The sequence below is a fragment of the Pelodiscus sinensis genome, chromosome 2 (assembly GCF_049634645.1).
Source record: "Pelodiscus sinensis isolate JC-2024 chromosome 2, ASM4963464v1, whole genome shotgun sequence".
In the NCBI taxonomy this organism is placed as follows: Eukaryota; Metazoa; Chordata; order Testudines; family Trionychidae; genus Pelodiscus; species Pelodiscus sinensis.
In genome coordinates, this window is record NC_134712.1 from 209,754,792 (window position 1) to 209,777,143 (window position 22,352).

The 22,352-nt window shown below is 44.5% G+C and overlaps 1 protein-coding gene across 1 annotated transcript in view; it reads left to right on the forward strand.

The window, feature by feature from the left end:
• Positions 1-22,352, forward strand: part of COL28A1 (collagen type XXVIII alpha 1 chain) — a 129,296-nt gene that overhangs the window by 37,705 nt on the left and 69,239 nt on the right. The window contains exons 12-16 of the mRNA XM_006114506.4: positions 3,541-3,609; positions 5,283-5,351; positions 15,369-15,437; positions 17,546-17,614; positions 20,315-20,383. Of these exons, the coding sequence (XP_006114568.2) occupies positions 3,541-3,609; positions 5,283-5,351; positions 15,369-15,437; positions 17,546-17,614; positions 20,315-20,383 (345 nt within the window). The remainder of the gene's footprint in view (positions 1-3,540; positions 3,610-5,282; positions 5,352-15,368; positions 15,438-17,545; positions 17,615-20,314; positions 20,384-22,352) is intronic.

Consider the following 22,352-nt stretch of genomic DNA (forward strand, 5'->3'; position numbering starts at 1 on the left):
TGAATTCAAGTCCCTGTTCCTGCTTGAGCATTCAAATCACATCCTATGCAGGTGCCCTATTATATAGACTAAAGTTGGTAAGGGTATGCCTGTCATCCCGACTCAGAATCATTCTCTCATCCAAATGGAACCATCTCAAAATAACCTGAATTTCAACTTTTCTGCTCACGTTGCTGGTATGCATACATACGTTTTGTGAAACTGGCCTGAACATTTGTTCCCAGATAAAACTTATTGGGTCACATTTGTGAACAGTTTGGATTGACAGAAACTGCATCCTAAAATGTTCACTTACTCTACTCCAAAATGCACAATTCACTTGCCTAAGTCACTTTTGAAAGTCGCACTTAAGAGCCTCAATTACTGAGATGCTTTTGGAAAATGTACCTTTTGTGTATATACAGATTGTACCAAAGATTATCCCAACACAGAATCATTCTCTCATCCAAATGGAACCATCTCAAAATAACCTGAATTTCAACTTTTCTGCTCAGCCTATGGGGCAACAATACTTATAGCAGAATGTTTGCCAAGAAAAGCAGAAAGCAGATAAGTATTCATTTTGTTTAGGGATGCAATATCTCATTTAAAATGTTACCCGATTAAACTATAAGTTTAACTGGCTAACTGGTTCGCTGCAGAGCACTGCAGATGGGTGGCTGCTCCTGCCTGACCGGGCTGGAGAGTCCCCTACCCACAGTGCAGTGGGCCCAAATGGAGCAGCCCCTGTGGTGTGGCATGGTGGGGCCAGCTGACCGGGGCATACCAGGACCCTCTCCACCCTTTTATGGGCGGGGGACTGCATCAGCCAAGCTGCACTGCTCAGGCTGGCTGGGTGCCAGTTAACCGGTTACCATTTCCATTCCTAATTTGGTTTGTATTATTCTTTGCCTTTTCCTAATATTCCTGCTGATGGGAAATATTTAATAGTCTATAGAGTTTATTTTTTGATAAACTGATATTACAACAAAATGTTAACTTTACTTCAAACAATCTTTGAAGTAGAACTGGTAGGATGGAACATCTGGTTCTTGAGCAATCTTATTTATTTTTAAATTGTTCTAAAGTTACTACAGGGAGAAAAAAACAATAGAGAAAAAAGATCCAAATTATAATCTGAGTTACATTGGCGTAAATTGCACTTAGCTGGGTTAATCATGCGTTACTATGGTTAAGATCAGAATTTGGTCCAAAGTCTCTATAAAAATGAGCACCATTGTGAAAGCCAAATAACATACACTGCCTTGGAATGTAGCAAATTCTATTCTTATGACTGGTATTTTGGCAACAGTGACTGCAATCACACAAACTAGGTGTTATTGCAAGTCAGATGGTGTATTATTCTGATGACACTTGCCCTCTTTGAGCATTTCTGGTTAGCTGTTGAGAACTGTCCTTTAAAAGTTAGAATAATTCTGAAAGAGTGAATATAAATATATGGAGCTATCCCTATCTCAGAATTGAAAAAGACCTTGAGAGCTCATTGAGCCCAGTCCCCTGCCCTCATGGCAAGACCAAGTACCATCCCTGACAGGCTTGCCCTAGATCACTAAATGGTCCCCTCAAGGATTGAGTTCATAACCCCGGGTTTAGCAGGCCAGTGCTCAAGCCAGTGAGGTATCCCTCCCCCCTTTTTCAAACTGTCAGAGTTTATATTATAACTAGGAGATGTACCCGGCATTGCTCAGGTCTTTAAGTAAAGTAATGGGCTTTGGGGTTTGTTTGGAAAATAAAAGGAAAACGTCCATGCGTTATTTAAACGATTGTATTTTTTCAAAAATGGGTGGGGGGAGAAATTTGTATTCATAAGATAGAGCTTGTTGGTAGACAATATTTGCAGTTTGGCTTTTGTTAGAATAAAAACTGGATGGGATGCAGGAATGAGAGCAGGGGGTTGAGGAGGTCATGGCAGGGAGTGGAGGGTGCTGGAATGCTGACAGGAGGTGGGTGATCAGGACAGGCGTGAGGACAGTAGGGGGCTCCCAGGGCAGAGGGTGGGGGTGCAGGAGCCAGGGCAGGGGGCTCAAGGCAGGTGACTGGGATGCCGGGGGAGGTGGGGAGCTTACTGGGGCCACCTGTGACAGTGCGGGTATTGTAACTCTGGCAGTGGCTTCTCCCAGGAGTGGGGAGGAGTAGCAGTCCCCAGCTGGTGGCTTCTCCCAGGGGGGCAGAACTGTGAGGGCTAGGAGGTTTGCTCTCCAGCTTGTTTGGGAGTGGAGGAGCCAGCCCCAGGTTCTGCTCTGCCCCCCCCCCCCCCCCCAGCCCTGCATTTGGTCAGGAGAAGAGGTGCTGGTCCTGGCCTCCAGCAATACCTCCCATCCCCCAACCTATCCAGGCTGCAGCCACCAGTGTTTCCACCCACCCTGCAGTTGGTCCAGGGGGGCAGGGTTCTGGGGTTCTGGGAGTGGCCTCCCTCCAGTCTGCAGCTGTTCTTGATGTAGGACTGGGCATTCTCCCTGGGATGGGCTGCATTCCTGGCCTCTCCTCCAGTGTGGGGCCTCTCCTCCAGAGTGGGCAGGCTGTGGTTGCTGGCCCTGGCCTCTGTTTAGGGTGGGGGCTCTTCTGGAGGGCACTTGGCTGTGCTTCCTGGACCTTGGGGTGGTCTTGGGTGTCCATGACTGCAAGCCAATGGGGGGGGGGGGGAGAGAGCAGAGCGCTGATCTCAAAAGGTACCCCCATTGGCGGTGGTATTCCTAGTTACTTGTGAGGAGTAAGAGAAGCCAAAGAGAGTGTTTGCTCCTGTCAGCCTCCCGCTGTGTGTACAGGGATTTAAGATGTGTCAATTTGAGCTACGTAAACGACATAGTTGGAGTTGCATATTATACTTTGATCTTCCCATGTAGTGTAGACCAAGCCCAAGTGTAAGTATTGGGCTTATCACCAAGACAGCTGAAAAAATATTTGTCTTCATGTTGAGTTTATTTGGTTTCAGTTAAATCCTAATGATGTTTTAAGCCATTGATTTTGGTATTTGTTACATAAAAATGATTGTTTACATATTTTGTTTTTGTTAGTGAACCCTACTATAAGTGGCTTAGAATCATACCAAGAACACTTGAAAATCAGAGACTGACTAAAATGTACAGAGGCACTGTAATATACAGTCATCAGGGTGAAGAGATATAAAGATCAATAGTTCAGGCATAAATTCTTCCTAATCCCCAAAAGAAAAAGTGAAGGACTAAGCAACACACATAAAGTTACCAAATAAGGCCAACAACGAAGGAACCATCTCAAAAACCACCACCACAATTTGGAGCATGCGGAAACCCTGTGCTCTCATTATTCTCAGATTGGTTATATTTATGCAGTGACCCTAACCCTAGTGACGTCAAGGATACAATTCTCCATGACTTCAGTGCAACTGGGATTTCACCCATAACATCTATTAATTTTGAAGCTCATTTCCTTAAATCAGAAATGTTCTTTGTAAGTAAATACATGCTTTTGCCTCCATAGCGAGAGTCGGGATACACACTGTGGGGAATATTGCCAGAATATAGGCACTTTGCTGTCTTTTAACTACTTTTGTTTCTTTAGGGAGAGCCAGGTCCTAGTGGCCCTTATGGTCCCACAGGACCTCCTGGTGTTGGACTTCCAGGACCTAAGGTAATCATCAATACTACATTTCCTATGATGATGCAGTATATTTTAATGAAAGGTAACCTGAGTTTAACAAATGGGTAATTATCCTTTGAAATGGAAGAGTATATTATTTTTAGAAGTTTACACATTTGCATAGGATGGAGATAGCTGAACTGCTTTTCACCCAGCCTAATGTCTTATTATAATTTGACCTACAGCAGTGAAAATGAGAAGTAACTCTTCCTGTATCAATGTAGCAAGATCAGTTTCAAGCATGATGTACACAATCCTGCATATTTATGTAAATTATGCATATTTATGTAAAGTGTATATATATATATATATATATGTTAGCTGCTTTTCCACATACTGTACACTGCCAGAGACAAAGGGAGTAAAACTTTGTTGGAGAAAAAATGGCTGATTTCTTTTATATTTCTTTATTGGGAGGTGGTGATTCCCTGCTATTTTCTTTTTCATGCACCTAGTCATTCCTGCATCTTGTTTGATTACTTCTGGTGCTAATTCTTCAAAAATTGCTTTAGCCATGTGTCTTCTATACCTTATGGGCAAAGAGTCAATGCCTAAAACAACATGCCTATAAGGTTTTGTTGCTCTTTTCCCTGCATCCATGGAACTCATGGGAATTTTTCATGTGGAGCAGTGTGAGATGTTGGAATGCATTCAGTGAGTACTGTGTGGTGGCTACACAACCTTTTTATAATCTGCCCAGATGAAGGAGCATAGCACTGTTGTGTTGTCTTTAGAGCAGCTCAGGAGGGCAATTGTAGCGTAGGGAGTCACAATCTTTTTCCCAGACGCTATGATGCTATGTGGATGAACTACAAACCAGTATGGCACATGCTCCCCAATGTTCTGGAGGAGCCATGCCAACTCACTACTGCCTTATATAGACTGGGGTATGCACTGCCTCTGTGGAGACTGATACTCCTATATACTGGCTCTTATAGTATAATGAACTGATGCAAAGAGTATAACAAGATGCCTGTTATCCCCTTATTGTGTTGCCATTGGCACGTAGGATGGGCTGCAATCTAGCCCTAAGGATAAATGAAGATGACTTTTTTATGCTCCTGATTTATATTTCATATTAATTGTTCAATAAAAGACGTTAATGGTTTCATTGCAGTGCCACTGGGGGACATTATATGGGGAAAATAGCAGGGAATCACTACCTCCCAATTAAGAAATATAAAAGAAATCAGCCATTTTTTCTCCAACAAAGTTTTACTCCCTTTGTCTCTGGCAGTGTATAGTATGTGGAAAAGCAGCTAACATATATATATATATATATACACACTTTACATAAATATGCAGGATTGTGAACATCATGCTTGAAACTGATCTTGCTACATTGATACAGGAAGAGTTACTTCTCATTTTCACTGCTGTAGGTCAAATTATAATAAGACATTAGGCTGGGTGAAAAGCAGTTCAGCTACCTCCATCCTATGCAAATGTGTAAACTTCTAAAAATAATGATGAGTAAAGAGTAAACATTTTCAAAAGTGCCTAAAAGAGTTGGGACCCTACGTTCCATTGACTTTCAATGAAACTTAGACTCCAGCATGCTAAATTCCATTTTCAAAGTCACTTAGTCTTGGTCACTTGGATGCTTTTGAAAGTTTCACTCCAAGAAAGCAACAAGTAACATTTCTGAAATTCCTTCTCATTAGGGTGACAGAGGCCAGGAAGGAAGAATTGGGCCTCCAGGACCTATTGGAATTGGTGAGCCAGGATTAACTGTAAGTGGACAGGACATTTTTGTGTAATGTGTTAGAAATTAAAACAATTAAAGTTGTCTAATGGTGCTCTACACTGTACCCATAGCTTGAAATAAGTTACGCAATTTGATCTACACAAATTGCTTAGCTTTTTTCGAGTCAATCTAGAAATAGCTTATTTCAAAATTTGGCACTGTCTACACAGCACTTATTTCAAAATAAATTGCTATTCTGAAATGTTTCTTACTCCCCATGGAATGAGGTTTACATGTCAGAATAGCAAACCTGTTATATTTTGAAATACAGTAACAGGCACGCTCAAAAGATGTGGAATATTTATAGCGCTGCAGCCTAGGCATAGCCTAAGTGAACTTGTTTGATAGATGATGGTCATGTACACTGGCCCACTCTTATCTGCTGCTGGGATAATGAAAGGGAGGGTATTGCTAGAAACTGTTGAAATAACAATTGCATGAGGCAGAACTGAGCCAGTCACCGGTGGCATCTATAAAGAATATAAAACTAAAGAAAAATTTGATTGCCTGGTTCCAGCTAAACAGCCTCTTAGGGCATTTTCAGTAAGGCTGTGTCCAGACTCAGGGGTTTTTTCAAAAAAACTTCACCTGCGTCTAGACTGCAGCCGTGTTCTTTCGAAATTAAATCAAAAGAATGCGGCTTTTCTTTCGACGGCGGTAAACCTCATTGCACGAGGAAGAACGCCTTCTTTCGAAAGTTCCTCTTTCGAAAGAAGGCGTTCTTGAATGTAAATAGGGCTTCTTCGAAAGAGAGCATCCAGACTCACTGGGTGCTTTCTTTCGAAAAAGCAAGCCGCTTTTTCGAAAGTTCCACGTGCAGTCTAGACGCTCTCTTTCGAAAGAGGCTCTTTCGAAAGTATCTTTCGAAAGAGCCTCTTTCGAAAGAGGCTTGCAGTCTAGACATAGCCTAAGACTCTAGATGCACATTTATCTCTGTTTCTGTTCTAATTGAACTTTTTAGAACTATCAGAAATAAAAACTCAATATTTAAAGCTGGGCCATTGCTATGTACCTGTGTGTAACTTAAATGCATCAATAACTCAGCTGGATTGGAAAGGTTATTTGGATGCCACATCTTTTAAATGTGTCTGTGCCACTGCCCATCTCAGGATCTTAGTTCCTGGTTTCAAATCCATTCTTACATTTCTTTTTCCTTATAACCAAAGAGAAGAAACTTTTAATTCGTTAATTTCATTCTCAAATATTTTCCCATAGCCTTCTCTTAACCACAATAAATCTTCTTTTAAGTTCTCTACAGAGCCTTTCCAAAACAAAGCAACTATTCTTGCATTCTTCTAATATCAGGGGGTCAGTGTCTTTTAACTAATACATGAAGATAGCCATTTTTCTGAAAAACTTCACTTACATCCACACTGCAATCGTGTTCTTTTGGGAAAAAAAATGGAAAGAAAAGGGTTTTTTTTGACATTGGTAAACCTTTTTCTACGAGGAAAAAGCTTTTTTCCAAAAGATCTTTTTCAGAAAAGGGTGTGTGTGGATGGGGAAGAGGGAGTTCTTTCGAAAGAAGAGGAAAGAGGAAAAAGCAAAGGTGCCCAGGTGGCCACTTCCTTCATAGTAATCACAGCTTAAATGCAAGGGAGTGTCTATTCAGTGTGGATGCTATCTTTCGAAAAAACTTCTTCCGAAAGAAGCCTGCAGCCTAGATATAGCAAAATAGGTTAAATTTCCATTGTTAAATATCATTTTACAACCACAAAATGACCTGGGGCTACAACAATGGTAAATCACTATGATTTCGTTCTAATACCATTTTCTTTTTTAAAATCAGCTAATAACTGGAACAATCTGAGTATTGTCTTTCTCCACCAAAAAAAATCACAGGACTGCTACACTGTGCTGTCATCATCCTTAAACACTCATTAGTAGCTTTAAATAACTAATGAAGGTTGAATTCTAGGAAACAGTAAAAAAGGTTGCAAATATAAAGCCACATCAGTGTTTATCTAAGGCAAAAGAGGCTTTTTTTAAAAGAGTAGTGTCTGGATTTCTATGCTTTGCCTTCTCTCTCCTTTTAAAATCATTTTATCATTCCACCATTTCTCTAGTAATAAGTTATTAGCTCTCTGTTGAAAATCATGCACTTCAGATCAGCTTCGTCATATGTTTTATTTATATAAATTGGGGCACTGAGTTTACCTTACACATACAATAAAATATTCTTAATTTAAATAATCACACGTTCATATTTGTGTTTTGTAGATTTTTTTCCACCTAAAAAAGAATAAGTAATTGACATATTGCTGCATTTCCAGAACTCTAATGATAGTACACATACAGCAATACACAAACAGAGCATGTAACATGCATTTCAGTTGCCTCTCCTGTTAGATAGTAGTTAAAGAGCAATTCAGAAAAGTTTGGCATCTCCAAACAGAAGAGTTACATTGCTTTATATTATGGACCAATAGAGGCTATTATTTTAATAGTTATCACACACATTTTAATTATAAAAAATATTTGTTATTTCTCTTAGATACCACCGACATGCCCACTCTATAAATGTCACCTCTTTACATTATGATCATTTTTTACTTCAAAACTAGTGCTATAACATCACTTAATTAATGCTGCCATGGACACTTTCAGGAATAGCATCTCTCTTCCCCAGGGCCGTGTCCAGACTCAGGGGTTTTTTCGGGAAAAGTAGCCTTTTCCCGAAAAAACTTCCCCTGCGTCCAGACTCAAGCTGCGTTCTTTCGAAATTATTTCGAAAGAACGCGGCTTTTCTTTCGATGGCGGTAAACCTCGTTTCACGAGGAAGAACGCCTTCCTTCGAAAGTTCCTCTTTCGAAGGAAGGCGTTCTTCAATGTAAAGAGGCCATCTTCGAAAGAGAGCATCCAGACTCGCTGGGTGCTCTCTTTCGAAAAAGCGGATTTTTCTTTCGAAAGATCCGCCTGCAGTCTAGACGCGATCTTTCGAAAGATGCTCTTTCGAAAGATGCTTTCGAAAGAGCATCTTTCGTAAGAAGCCTGCAGTCTAGACATAGCCCAGAAGAACTACTCTGGGGAAGTTGGAAGGGAAGTAAAAAACCTTTCTATCAGTAACCTGAAATTAAAAATACTGCAGTAGCCATGTAATATATGGCCAAAAATCCAAAGTAAACATTGTAGAAAATCTTTGCAAACTTTTCTTAATCCTGGATTCATAGAAATGTACAGCTAAATGAAGACTTGAGATATCAAAAGTCCAGCCCTCTCCACTGAAGCGGAAGCAAGTAAACGTATACTACCCCGACCGGTATTCCCATCTTTTCTTAAAAACCTCCAGTGATGGAGGTTCTAGAACCTCTCTGGGGTTATGCCTACACTAGCTCATTAATTCGATCTAGGTAGGCAAATCATGCAACCGGAGTTGTAAATGAAGCCCAGGATGTAAGGACTTAGTTCGGATTAACTTTAAACTGCCGTGTGTAGCCGTGGGCAGTTCATTCGAACTAAGGGGATTTAAAAATGGCAGCCAGACAGGAACATGCAAATAAAGCCCAGGATATTTAAATCCCGGGCTTCATTTGCAACTCCGGTTCCCTTATTTGCCTACCTAGCTCGAATTAACGAGCTAGTGTAGACATACCCTGGAAGACTATTCCAGAACTTAATTACCTGCCCTTCTTCCCACCCCTGCCATGGAATCTGCTCCCGTTATCTCCCTCCCACCCTCCCCCCACTCCTGCCCCCGTTGTGATGCCTGCCCCTTCTCAATTGCCCTCATATCCCGCTACTATTGCCACCTCTGTGGGAGCTGTCTCGTTCCCACTACCTGTGGGCAGCTCTCAGGGGGTGGTATTTGTATACCCAGTCCCCAGTCCCATAGGGGCTGCTCTGTTCCCTCCGCCGCTTCTCCCCTTGCCGAGGTCAGGGGTGCGTAGTGCGGCACTGTCGCTCTTGAAGCCGCGCTGGGGCTCAGACCCCGGTTTGCCTGTCTCTGTGGCCCACGAGGTCTTTCAGGGGGCCCAGACAGAGGAAACGTCCAGCGCCCCCTCAGTGCTGGGGGCCGAGCTCCACCAATTCCTCATGGATACACACAAGGCTAAGGGGAAGGTGGAGCTGGCCCTTCAGCACTGGGGCGACTTTCACTCCATCCTGTGGGGCCACAAGGGCCCTTTTGCAGGAGGGGGGAGGGACCAAGAGGCAGGACATTGCAGCCTACCGGCGGGCCTGCAAGTTCCATGACGCTCTCCTCGCCTTCAGGGTCGGGGAGCGGCCTATTGCGGGGCCTGCGGGAGGCCAACGATCACCCTGCCCATGAGGATCCACACCAGCCCTCACTAAGAAGTACACCACCATTGCAACATTGAATGTTCAGGGCTGTAGGGCAGGTCTCCGCAGGAGCCGGGTGCTCTCCTTCCTTCAGGAGAGAGGGTACTCAGTGGCTTTCCTGCAGGAGACCCACACGACTCCAGCCGTTGAGGTTGGCTGGTGGCTGGAGTGCGGGGATGGGGTGCATTTTAGCCTCCTCGGCGCTTGCTCAGCTGGGGTGGTCATCCTGTTCTCCCCTGCTCTACAGCCCGAGGTACTGGGGACCGCCGAGGTTGTCCCGGGCCTCCTGCTGCACGTCCGGGCCCGCATAGAGGGGCTGATGGTCAACTTGGTCAATGTCCATGCCCTGAACACAGGCCCAGACCAGGTCATCTTTTATCAGCAGGTGGCCACCTTCCTCGGCACTCTGGATTCTCGCGAGTGTCTGGTCCTGGGCAGGGATTTCAACACCACCCTTGATGACCGGGACTGTGTAGGACTCGTGAACTGCCAGGCCGCAGCAGGCATCCTCAGGGAGATCGTGGACCAGCACTCCCTGGTGGACGTCTGGCGAGACTACCACCCGGACGACAAGACCACCTTCACCTTTGTCCGGATGGGGGGTGATCGGTCAAGCCACTCCCGGTTGTATCGCATTTATCTATCACGGTTCCATCTGGCGCGAGCCCACTCCTCCAGCATCAAGCTGGCCCCATTCACGGACCACCATTTGGTGGCCGTGAAAGCCTCTCTTAGTGCGGAGAGGCTGGGGCCGGCCTATTGGGATATTAATAATAGCTTGCTGGAGGACGTGGGCTTCGTGGCATCCTTCCGGGAGTTCTGGCAGGCCTGGCGTGGGCAGTAGCCCTCCTTTCCCTCGGTGCGGCACTGGTGGGACATGGGGAAGGTGCATGCCTGGCTCTTCTGCCGTGACTACTCCCAGGGTGCCAGCCGACGGAGGGATGCGGTGATAGAGCAGCTGGAACGGGAGATTTTGAAGCTTGGGAGGTGCCTGGTATCCTACCACGAGGATCCGCCCCTCCGCGAGGCATACCGGGAGAAGCGGGAGGAGCTCCAGGCCCTGGAAGATCGCAGGGCCTGGGGTGCTTTTGTTTGATCTCGCATCCAGCTTCTTCGGGAGATTGATCGTGGCTCCCGCTTCTTCTATGCCCAGGAGAAAAAGAGGGGGGCCGAAAAGCACTCACGGATCCAGTGGAGATGCGTGGAAGGGCCAGGGCCTTCTACGCCTGTTTGTTCTCCCCGGATCCGACCGAAGCTGATGCCTGCAAGGTGCTCTGGACCAAGCTCCCAACAGTCAGCGTTGGTGACCAGGACCGACTGGAGCTGCCTCTCACTCTGGCCGAGTTCTCAGAAGCCCTCCGTCTCATGCTCAACAATAAAACCCCGGGCATGGATGGGCTGATAGTGGAGTTCTGCCGTGTGTTCTGGGACATCCTCGGCCCAGACCTCGTCACCATCTGGACCGAGTCCTTGGAGAGTAGGGTCCTCCCTCTGTTGTGCAGGTGAGCTGTGCTCGCCTTATTGTTGAAGAAGGGGGACCTCTGTGACCTTTGGAATTGGCATCCCGTCTCGCTCCTCAGCACGGACTACAAAGTCGTAGCAAAAGCCATCTTGCTGCAACTGAGGTCCGTGCTGGTGGACGTGATCCATCCCGACCAGACCTACACCGTCCCTGGCCATAGCATCTTTGACAACTTGCATTTGGTCTGGGATTTCTTGGAGCTTGGGTGTAAGGACAGTCTGTTGTTCGCCCTCCTATCCCTGGACCAGGAGAAGGCGTTCGACAAGATGGACCACAGGTATCTCCTGGGCACCCATGGGTATCTCCTGGGCACCCTGCAGACCTTCGGCTTTGGGCCCCGTTTTGTGGGTTTTCTCCGGGTGCTGTATGCCCTCGCGGAGTGTTTGGTCAGGCTCAACTGGACTGTGACCGAGTCAGTCAGCTTCAGGAGGGGAGTACATCAGGAGTTTCTGCTGTTGGGCCAGCTGTATGCTCTGGCGATTGAGCCCTTCTTCTGTCTCAACCGCAGGAGGTTAACAGGGTTGGTGCTCCGAGATCCAGAGCTGCAGCTGGGTCTGTTGGCATACACCGATGATGTGCTCCTCATGGTCCAGGACCTGGGTGCCCTGGCGCAGGTGGAGGCCTGCCAAGCCATCTACTCGGCAGCCTCCTCTGCCTGGGTTACCTGGGTCAAGAGCTCTGGTCTGGTGGTCGGGGACGGGTGGCGGGCAGGCTCCCTCCCACCCATGCTTCAGGCCATCAGGTGGAATGCGGGTCCGCTGCTCTATCTGAGCATTTATTTATCCGCCACGCATCCTTCTCTGCTGGAGAACTGGCAAGGTTTGGAGGCCAGCGTGGGTGAGCGGCTGTGGAGATGGACAGGACTGCTTGTTAAATCATCTGGTCCTGTCCATGCTCTGTCACCGGCTCAATACCCTGAGCCCGGCCCTGGAGGTTCTGGCCAAGTTCCAGAGGGCAGCTCTGGAGTTCTTTTGGCCAGGACTGCACTGGGTCTCTGCAGGAGTTCTGTCTCTTCCCTCTGTCTGCGTACACAGCCAGGTCTGGACTTTCTGCCTCCAGGTCCTGCAGAGACTCCTCTTTAGTGCAGGTAGTCCAGCATGGAGAACTTTGGCGTGTGCCTTCCTCCTCCACTTCCGAGGGCTCTGATATGACTGGCAGCTCTTTTTTATCCACCCAAAGGGCCTTCCGCGAGACCTCTCTGAGCTGCCAGAATTCTATCAGGAATTCCTCCAGACCTGGAAGCTGTTCTCAGTGACCAGGTCCATTGTGGCCACCGAGGGAGCAGACCTCCTCGCAGAGCCCCTGCTCCGCAATCCATCCTTGTGTGTTCAGGTGGCGGAGTCTCCCTCAGTGCGCCAGAGGCTGATCCTGGCAGAAACCACCAAGGTCTGGACTATGACAGGGGGGACTGGGTGGCTCCCCGAGCGCTCACTCAGTGCATGGGGCTCTCCACCCCCCGAACCTCCCTGCTCCTACTCCAGGAGGTGAAGGCAGCTTTGCCACAACCCGCTCTCGATTTCCTGCAGCAGTCCCTGCGAGAGAGTACACCCCGCCCCTGCCTTCCTGCAAAACCTCCATCCATCATTATCAGGCCCCCGTTCTGTGGACTCCCCCAGCCCTCCCACCCTTGGACCCTCAGCCGGCTGCAAGATTTGCAGCTGGTCTGTTTCTGAACTGTGCCAAGAGAACATCTATACATGCTCATGCTCCACACTTTGCATTTCCCCACCCTAGTGTCCCGCCCTGACCCCAAGTGGTGGGACTACTTAAGACTGTGGAGGATAGGGAACCCCGATGGGCCAGTGTCTATTCTACCCTAATTCCACGGCCCATCGGGGACATCAGTTGGCGACTCCTTCATGGAGCCTTGAGCACAGGCGTGTACTTGGCGTGGTTCACCCCCATCCAGGACACCTGCCTCCTTTGCGGCATGAGGGAAAACCTGGTGCATGCATATTTAGAATGCGCCAGGCTGCAGCCCCTCTTTCTGAGGTTCTGGCTTCACTTTTCTCCACACCTTTTTATTTATGCGCACCATATCCATGGCCCCACTAAATCACGAGACCTCCTCATTAACCTCCTCCTGGCCCTGGTGAAAGCCGCCGTCTACACCACCAGGAGGAAGATGCTGGATGAGGGGGTGCTCTGCGACTGTTGGACATAATTTCATTCCTTCCTGGTTTCACGCATCCGGGCAGAGTTCCTCTGGGTGGCGTCCACTGGCTCCATCGACTGTTTTGAGGAGTAGAGGGCGCTGTCTGGGTTCTCTGCTTGGTGTCCCCATCCGGTTCCCTTGTCATAAATCTTTAGCCTGCACTCCTTGACCCTGGTTTTCATTAGTTGTCCCAAGGAATCAGTTGATCCCCAGGTCCAGCTGTCCCTCCCACAAGTCTGGGGGAGGGTCTTTTAGAAGTGATGCCTGCCCACTCCTGGGTTTCAAAATAGTGCCCCACTACAACCACAGAATGATATTAACCTTTCTTGAAACTGCATCATTGTTGGCTCATTCAATTTGTGATCTACTAGAACCCCCAGATCCTTTTCAATAGTACTACTAGCCAGTTATTTCCCATTTTGCAGCTGTGTATTTGATTTTCCCTTCCCAAATAAAGTACTTTGCATTTGTCTATATGGAATTGGTTGATTTCAGACCAAATCTCTGATTTTAAACCTGTCCTGCAAAGTTCTTATAAGCCCTTCCGGTTCAGTGTTATAAGCAGTAGACATGATATATCTTGACTCTCCAATCCTTTGTCCAAGTCATTAATGAAAATACTGACGAGTTCCTGATCCAGAACTGACCCCTGTAGCACCATGCTAGACATGCCTTTCCAGTTTGACAGAAAACCATTGATAAATACTCTGTGTACAGTCTTGCAACCAGTTGTGCACCCACCTTATAGTCATTTAATTTAGTCTACATTTTCCTAGTTTGCTTAGGAGAATGTCATATGGGACTGGGTCAGAAGCCTTACTAAAATCAAGAAATATCATGTCTACTACTTCGCTTCCCTCATGTCAAATACAGAAATTAGGTTGGTCTGGCATGATTTGTTTTTGATCCTTTAATACCCTAGGTGCTTAGGGTACTGATTGCTTAATACTTTGTTTTTTACAGATGTCAAGGTTAGGCTGACAGACTAAAATTCCCTTGATCCTTTTAGTTCTCCTTTTTTAAAGAGAGGCACTATATTTGCCCTTTTCCAGTCCTCCAGGCCCTTACCTATTATCCATAAGTCCCCAAAGATAATTGCTAATGGTTCTAAAATTGCATTAGCTAGTTTCTTAAGTATTCCAAGATGAATTTCAGACTTTAATACTTACTTAAATATTCTTTAATTTGATCTTTCCCTATTTTGGGTTCTATTTTTGATATTATTAACCTTTATTGAATATCTGGTTCCAATTAAACTTTTTGGTGAAGAATGAAGTAAAACAAAAAAGTAAACATCTTAGCCTTCTCGGCCATTAGTTATTAGCTCTTTCTGCTCACTAAGTAGAGGACTCGTTCTATTTCATCTTTCACTTTCTCCTAACGTATTTAAAGAGCCTCTTCTTTCAACCTTACTCCCTTGTTACTTGTAACTCGTTTTATATTATTGTTTTATGCATTATAATTCCTTCATCAAACCAGGTGAGGGATCAAATTGTGCAAAGGGGATTAAAAACAAATGTTATTAATGTAGAATGTGTGTTTATGAGTTAAATAGAAACTAATTTATTCTATGTATAGTGCCCATAATTAAATCTTCTATGAGTTGATGGTAATAAGCAGTCAGGAGTACATTTATGATTATAAGCTCTTTAGGATCCAAGACAGTCATTTATTATTTTTGTAGAATGTCTAGCCCATTGGGGGTTGAAACCTTGCCAAAGTCTCTAGAGATTACCACTATACAAATAATGAAGGCAATTACAATATCCTGTACTAGCACACAGAAATTGATCCAATAAAATATCTTTTTATATTGTTCACATAATTTTAGTATTGGCCCATTGTTATGTAACTCTTTTAAAGCAGTTGCTCCTTGTGTTCTAATTGCTTGCTTGAAGTAGGCTGTTGCCAAATTTCTTGTAGCCCTGGCTGTTCTCAGCTCCATGACAAGTGAGGTGGGATGGTAGTGGTGAATTTGAAATAGCAGCAGTAAGGAAACCTTTAATTGCACATGCCATCTGAGGTTATTCTTTCTTTTTTAACATCAGGGGCCTCGTGGTCCTGAGGGTGTGCAAGGTGAAAGAGGGCCCCCAGGAGAAGGCTTTCCAGGCCAGAAGGTAAAGTTACACTAAAATTCTTAAATACTGTGAATGAGGTTTTCAAAAGTGCTGAGATGACTTGGGAACATAGTAGCTCCAAAGCTGAAAGTCAGTCAATGGAATATATTCTCCAAGCCATTTTAGGTACTTCTGGAATATTTCACATTCTCTTAAAAAGTTTAAGAGTCCCACTAAAAGAAATGTCACCCTCTCCAAAATACAGTAATAAATTACTGTCCTAGTTTATATCTATGATGTGGTTAAAATGTATTTGAACCAGACAAATCTGGGCTGTGGGCAAGCATTTTTACCCAGACAAAAGAAAGGCTGGTGCCTTCATCCAGGCACAGTCACAGACACTTGGCAATGATAAACAATTGGCCATTCAATGACAAATCAGAAGCTTCAAGGACAGATCCATTTAAATTGTAGATAGCACCAGTGGAGAAGAAACCAGCATGGAACCTTCTCCATCAAACTCCATGGCACCTTTCCTCACAGCAGCAGAACATTTGAAGGCACTCAGAATTAACAGGATAAGCAGTGACCAACCTCTCACTGGTCTGAATAGCACTCCAGAATGTGAGGATGAGTCTTTACGGGCATATACCTCATTACAGCCTGGCATCACCATCTTAAAATAAAATACACAGATGTGCTGATTAATAAAGTTTCTTGAAACAGACACAAAACCCAGAAAGATTAGCAATGAAATTTGAACTGAAATTTCACTTCCTAGTCCCACATAAATACTCTGTCTGCTGTTTTGTTCAAGAAGAAATGACTACCATTGAAACACGCAGGGTACGTCTAAACTACACTCGATTTTCATAAGAGGATCTTCCAATCTCAGTTTTGAAAGCAGAGCTTTCGAAAGTAAAAGTAGTCTGGACATGGTTTTTTTTTCAGGAAAAAAAATCATTTTTCGAAAAAAACCCCGTAAACCTCATTTTTTAAGGAAGAGTGGTTTTTTTTTCAAAAAAGGGTTTTTCCCCCCCAAAACCCAGGTCCAGACTACTTTCACTTTCGAAAGATCCACTTTCGAAAGTGAATTGGAAGAAGTTATGCAAATTCCGTGGGAATTTGCATATCCTCTTTCAAAAATAGAGTATAGTCTAGACATAGCCCAAAAGTGTACCAGTCTTCTTTCTGGTATTGCATTTCCTTCTTATTACTCTAGCTAAACCTGAGAATTCTTTTTAAGCTCTTTTAGGCTATAGTTATTCTAACACAGTGGTTCCCAAGCTTTTTGGCATCACGCCCCCCTTTTTGATTTTTGAAAAACCCTCACGCCTTCCCCCCCCCCAAATAGCAGCAAAACTTCTTGAGCAAAAAAAAAAAAAAAAAAAAAGGGAAAAGGGAAAAGGAAAAAAGGAACTGAACAGGGCAGCAAAACTTGATGGGGGGGGGAAGGCTGGGTCCCACCCCCTAGAATTTCTTCATGCCCCTCAGTTTGGGAACCTATATTCTAATAGAATAAATGCAAACAATGGGGTTTATGAACGGTCTCTTAGGGTATGTCTACGCTACCACCCTAGTTTGAACTAGGGTGGTTAATGTAGTCAATCGAAGTTGCAAATGAAGCCCGGGATTTAAATATCCCGGGCTTCATTTGCATCTTGCCAGGCGCCGCCATTTTTAAATCCCCGGTAGTTCGGACTCCGTGCCCGGGGCTACACGCGGCACGGAGTAGGTAGTTCGAATTAGGCTTTCTAATTCGAACTACCGTTACTCCTCGTTCCACGAAAGCCTAATTAGAAATCCAAATTCGAACTACCTACTCAGTGCCGTGTGTAGCCACGGGCACGGAGTCCGAACTACCGCGGATTTAAAAATGGCAGCGCCCGGCAAGATGCAAATGAAGCCCAGGATATTTAAATCCCAGGCTTCATTTGCAACTTCGATTGACTACATTAACCACCCTAGTTCGAACTAGGGTGGTAGTGTAGACATACCCTAAGTTACTTCTCTTTGTGACAAAGGAGTCTTTTGATAGATTGTCTTGTTTGAAAAAACTATTTCTGAGCAGACATCATCTACTCTGATTTTCTGTTGATTTGCTCTAGAAATGTAAATGTATGAAGTCCTAAAGCCAGCTATCTTGTATCAAAACTATGTATTTCCAGGGTGAAAAAGGCTCAGAGGGCCCAGCAGGTCCGACTGGAATAGCAGGAGAGTCAATCAAAGGTGATAAGGTGTGGCAAAAAGTGTTTTTTTTAAACATATCTGACTTATAGTTCAAGTAATGAGTGTTTAATTCTTTATGTGATCTAGAAGCAGAATGTAAATATCGTATAGTTGCATGTGGGCTGAACTGTTCTATGCTATTCTAATACTTATAACCGGCCCCCCTGGTAAGTCTATTGATTGATGATATATGGGGCTCAGCTCTCAGCTGCAATCAAACTGTGCTCTGTGCAGTTGGGAGTGAGGGGGAAGAAGTGGACAACGGTGACTTTACCCCACATTTAAGTTCCCAAATTCTTGGACTGGCCAGCTTCTGTTGGCACTTGTCATGATAGCATTCAAGGGCATTTCTGTCAGCCAGGCATCACTGGAGCAGAGCCCCTTGCTTTGACCATGGCCGCAACCTCTGTGCATGGAATTAGAATGCCAAGTCTGCATTGCCAGCCTTGCCTCACGTGGGAATCTCCAGGAAACTGGTTAAGATTCTTTACTACCCTGTTGTCATAATGGAACAATGAAAATGGACCATGCAACGAGAAAAACTTAAAAAACAAAGAATGGTCCTGTGGCACCTTCATGACTAACAAAAATGTAGATAGCTTTAATGGGTACAACTCACTTTTTCAGATGAATGGAGCAAGGGGTTCAGAGGCACAAATAAACAGCAAAACAAGAGAGAATGGGGAGGGAAAGAGAAGAAAAAAAATCTTGAGACATGATGGGCTGCTACATTCAACACCCTAATGACATCAAAAGCTGAGTACTGGGCACTTATAGCCCATTCTATTAGCCTCATTTAGCATGGACATGCTAATAGACAAGATTTTTTTCTTTTTTTCCCTCTCCATCCCCTCTAATTTTCACACCTCTGGATTAAAGATATTGGATGATTAGGTCATTACCTACCTATCAGACAATGAAGGCGACAATGGTTCTTTGTCTTTGAAATATCTCATGATACCATCTAGATCTTTCATCAGTGTTTTCTGACTTTTTGTTGTTTGCTAATTAATGGTTCTTATCTGCCCCCTTTGACTATCTTGTCTTTAGGTGCTTATAGACCAGTGGTCCCCAACGTGGTGCCAGAGGGCACCATGGCACCCGCTGGGGCATTTATGTGTGCCCACTGAATGATCTGGGCTGGCCCCACCCCTGGGTGCGTGGCATGTGAGCGGCTCCGTCTCCGGGCACGTGGCATGTGAGAGGCCCCGCCCCCGGGCACCCAGCAGCCCCAAAAGGTTGGGGACCACTGTTATAGACTATTTGGTTTCCCTATTGCTTTCCATCTCAGCTTTCCTTGATATATATTTTTTACCCACTGCCTTTTTTTGTCTCCCCTCCCCTCCTGCCATTCACAATTTTTCCTTCTTCTACCCCCCTCCAGTCTCTCCTATTTATTTTGGTCCTAGACATCCAACACTCCAGTCATCTGAAGAAGTGGGCTCATGATGTCATCTACATGCTTTGTTAGTCTATAAAGTGCTATCCGACTGTTTGTTGTTTTTTCAATTTACCCTCTATTTCTGTTATTTATTTGTGCCTCTGGACCCCTTGCTCCATTCATCTGAAGAAGTGGGTTGTGCGCACGAAAGCTCATGATACCATCTACATTTTTTGTTAGTCATGAAGGTACTGCAGGACCATTCTTTGTTTTTTAAGTTTTTTCAGCTACAGACTAACATGACAACCCTTTTGAGACTTATGCCATGGGAAAGGCCATGATTTTCTAAAATATGTGCTGAAAATGAAGCAATGGGTTCTCATCCTTTTGAAAATAAGGCCACTTTTTAGGCATTCAAATGTGTATCAAAGAGCTAGTCTTTAAGTGCTTTATTTTGAAAATTTGGCCCTTGAATCTGGTGTATGTTATAAATTAGCAAAATAATAACTAATTGTGTGCAGTAGTCTACATTACCTTTTAGCATATCCCACTTCCCCTGCACCTTCAAGGTAATGTCTCCCCTGAGCATAAGAACTGCAGTTGTCCCTGCCCTTTCTGCCAGGGCAGGTTTCCTGCATCCTTCTTCTCTTTTCATGTCCACTCAAAAGACAGACATTTCCCATTCATGATATTGAAAGTATTGTAAAATGCACATATCAGCCAGATTTCTGTAGTAACAAATGCAACTGCAAAAACAGTTTCAGGTAACTTAAAATATAGTTGAAACCAATTATTAGCTTTGTTTCTCAAACCACCATTACAGTTTAGTTTTCTGTGACATACTTCAGAGGTATTATTTTTAGGATGTATACTTCAGTCTTCTGCTTTGTAATTCTAATTTTCTTGTGGGTTGGATGAATGCAAGTTTCAGAAAACTTCTAATTACTCCTGTTATTTATTAGAACAGAATTTTGTTAACTAAGTTATGTTGAGTTGGAGTAAGATTTATATTTTCGTTTGTTTTATTTTCCTTAAAGTTGCTGTCTATGAATAATTCAGACACATTTTCTTACTGACTTTTCATGTTCCAAAGATTTGGTGTTGTTATTAACACTGAATAAACCATAAATACAATAGCTGTTTGGTAAAAATAATGGCAAAGCTAGTCGAAATACTCTGTGTCCCATACTCTCTCTCTTCATGGGTGTTTTCTTTTGGATGCTTTACAAGTTAATCTGTATGGTAGAATGTGAGGAAAGCATTTCAGACCTAAACATGATGATGTTACAAATCACTATTTTGCAAGTCACAAGGTTTCTCCATGCAGGGTGAAAGGGGCCCTGAAGGACCACAAGGGCCTATAGGACCACCTGGAATTGGCAGTCAAGGAAGCCAGGTAAATCTGATATTACAGTTAGTTAAGAATACATTCCGCTGAATACCTAGTTTTGGCATAATATACTGCATAATCTGATAGCTTTCTTTGATAGGATAACAAGTCTTGTGGATAAGGGAGAAGCAGTGGATATGGTATACCTAGACTTTAGTAATGCATTTGATATGGTCTCACATGATCTTCTTATCAATAAACTAGGAAAATACAACTTAGATGGGGCTACTATAAGGTGGGTGCATAACTGGCTGGATAACTGTTTTCAGAGAGTAGTTATTAATGGTTCGCTATCTTGTTGGAAGGGCATAACAAGCGGGGTTCTGCAGTAGCCAGTTCTGTTCAACGATTTAGATGATGGCATAGAGCAGGGGTGTCCAAACATTTTTCAAAGAGGGCCAGATTTGAAGAAGTGAACATGCGTGAGGGCCATCCCCACACTCTCAGCCCCAAGGCGGAGGGCCCGCGGGGTCTGAGGTGGGCGAAGAGCGCAGGGCATGCCGGCTTCACGGCGGCCCGGGGGGCAGGGCGAACCTGCAGCCGAGCGGGGGAGCGGGGCTGCGGACGTGCCCTACAGGGCAGGCTCTAGGACCGCGGAGGCCATGGGCGGCGGCGGCGGCGCGGCCAGAAGTGGTGCGCTGGGCGCGCCAGTTCAAAAGAGCACCGGGGAGCCAGGAGAGGGGGAGGAAGCGGGGGCCATATTAAACCGGAATACGGGCCGCAATTGGCCTGCGGGCCGGACTTTGGACATGCCTGGCATAGAGAGTGCGCTTATTAAGTCTGCAGATGATACCAATCTGGGAAGATTTGCAAGTGCTTTGGAGGATAGGGTCATAATTGAAAATGATCTGGACAAACTGGAAAAATGATCGGAGGTAAAGAGGATGAAGTTTAATAGGACAAATGCAAAGTATTTCTCTTAGGAAGGCACAATCAGTTTCACACACACACAATGGGAAGCGACTATCTAGGAAGTAGTAGTGAAGAAAGGAATCTAGGGGTCATAGAGGATCACAAGCTAAATACGAGTCAACAGTGTGACACTTGCAAAAAAAGCAAATATGATTCTGGGATGCATTAACAGGAGTGTTATGAGCAAGACATTCTTCTTCTCTACTCTGCACTGATAAGACCTCAATTGGAGTATTGTGTCCAGTTCCGGGCACCACATTTCAAGAAAGATGTGGAGAAATTGAAGAAGGCCCAGAGAAGAGCAACAAGAATAATTAAAGGTCTAGAGAACATGAGCTATGGAGGAAAACTGAAAGAATTGGGCTTGTTTAGTCTGGAAAGGAGAAGACTGAGAGGGGATATGATAGCAGTTTTTAAGTATCTAAAAGAGTGTCACGAGGAGGAGAGAGAAAAATTGTTCTCCTTGGCCTCTGATGATAGGACAAGAAGCAATGGGCTTAAATTGCAGCAAGAGATGTTTAGGATAGACATTAGGAAAAACTTCCTAACTGTCAGGGTGGTTAAATACTGGAATAAATTGCCTACAGAGGTTGTGGAATCTCCACCATTGGAGATATTTAAGAGCAGGTTAGATAGGGATCTATCAGGGATGGTCTAGACGGTGCTTGTTCCTGCCATGAGAGTAGGTGCCTGGACTTGATGACCTCTCAAGGTTCTAGTATTCTGTGATCATTATTAGATGGCAGGAGCCTAAACTAAAACCTATTAGCTATGTTGAAGTGAATGGTTGTATCACTGATTTCAATAGGAAAAGGGTCAGGCCCAGCCCTAAGCTTTGTAGATGTAGCAAAATTTAGATCCAGACCTAGATTTCATACTTGGCCTATTCTCTAATTTTTAATGTCTAGACTCAAAACACCAGTGTGATACATACTTTAAAAATACCAGACAGGGCTTAATCCATTGCTCATTGACATCAATGGAAAGACTCTGATTTCAATTGTCTTGAGATCAAGTCAGTAGAAAAATTAATTGTTTAGATGAATCCATGCAGACTTCCTGA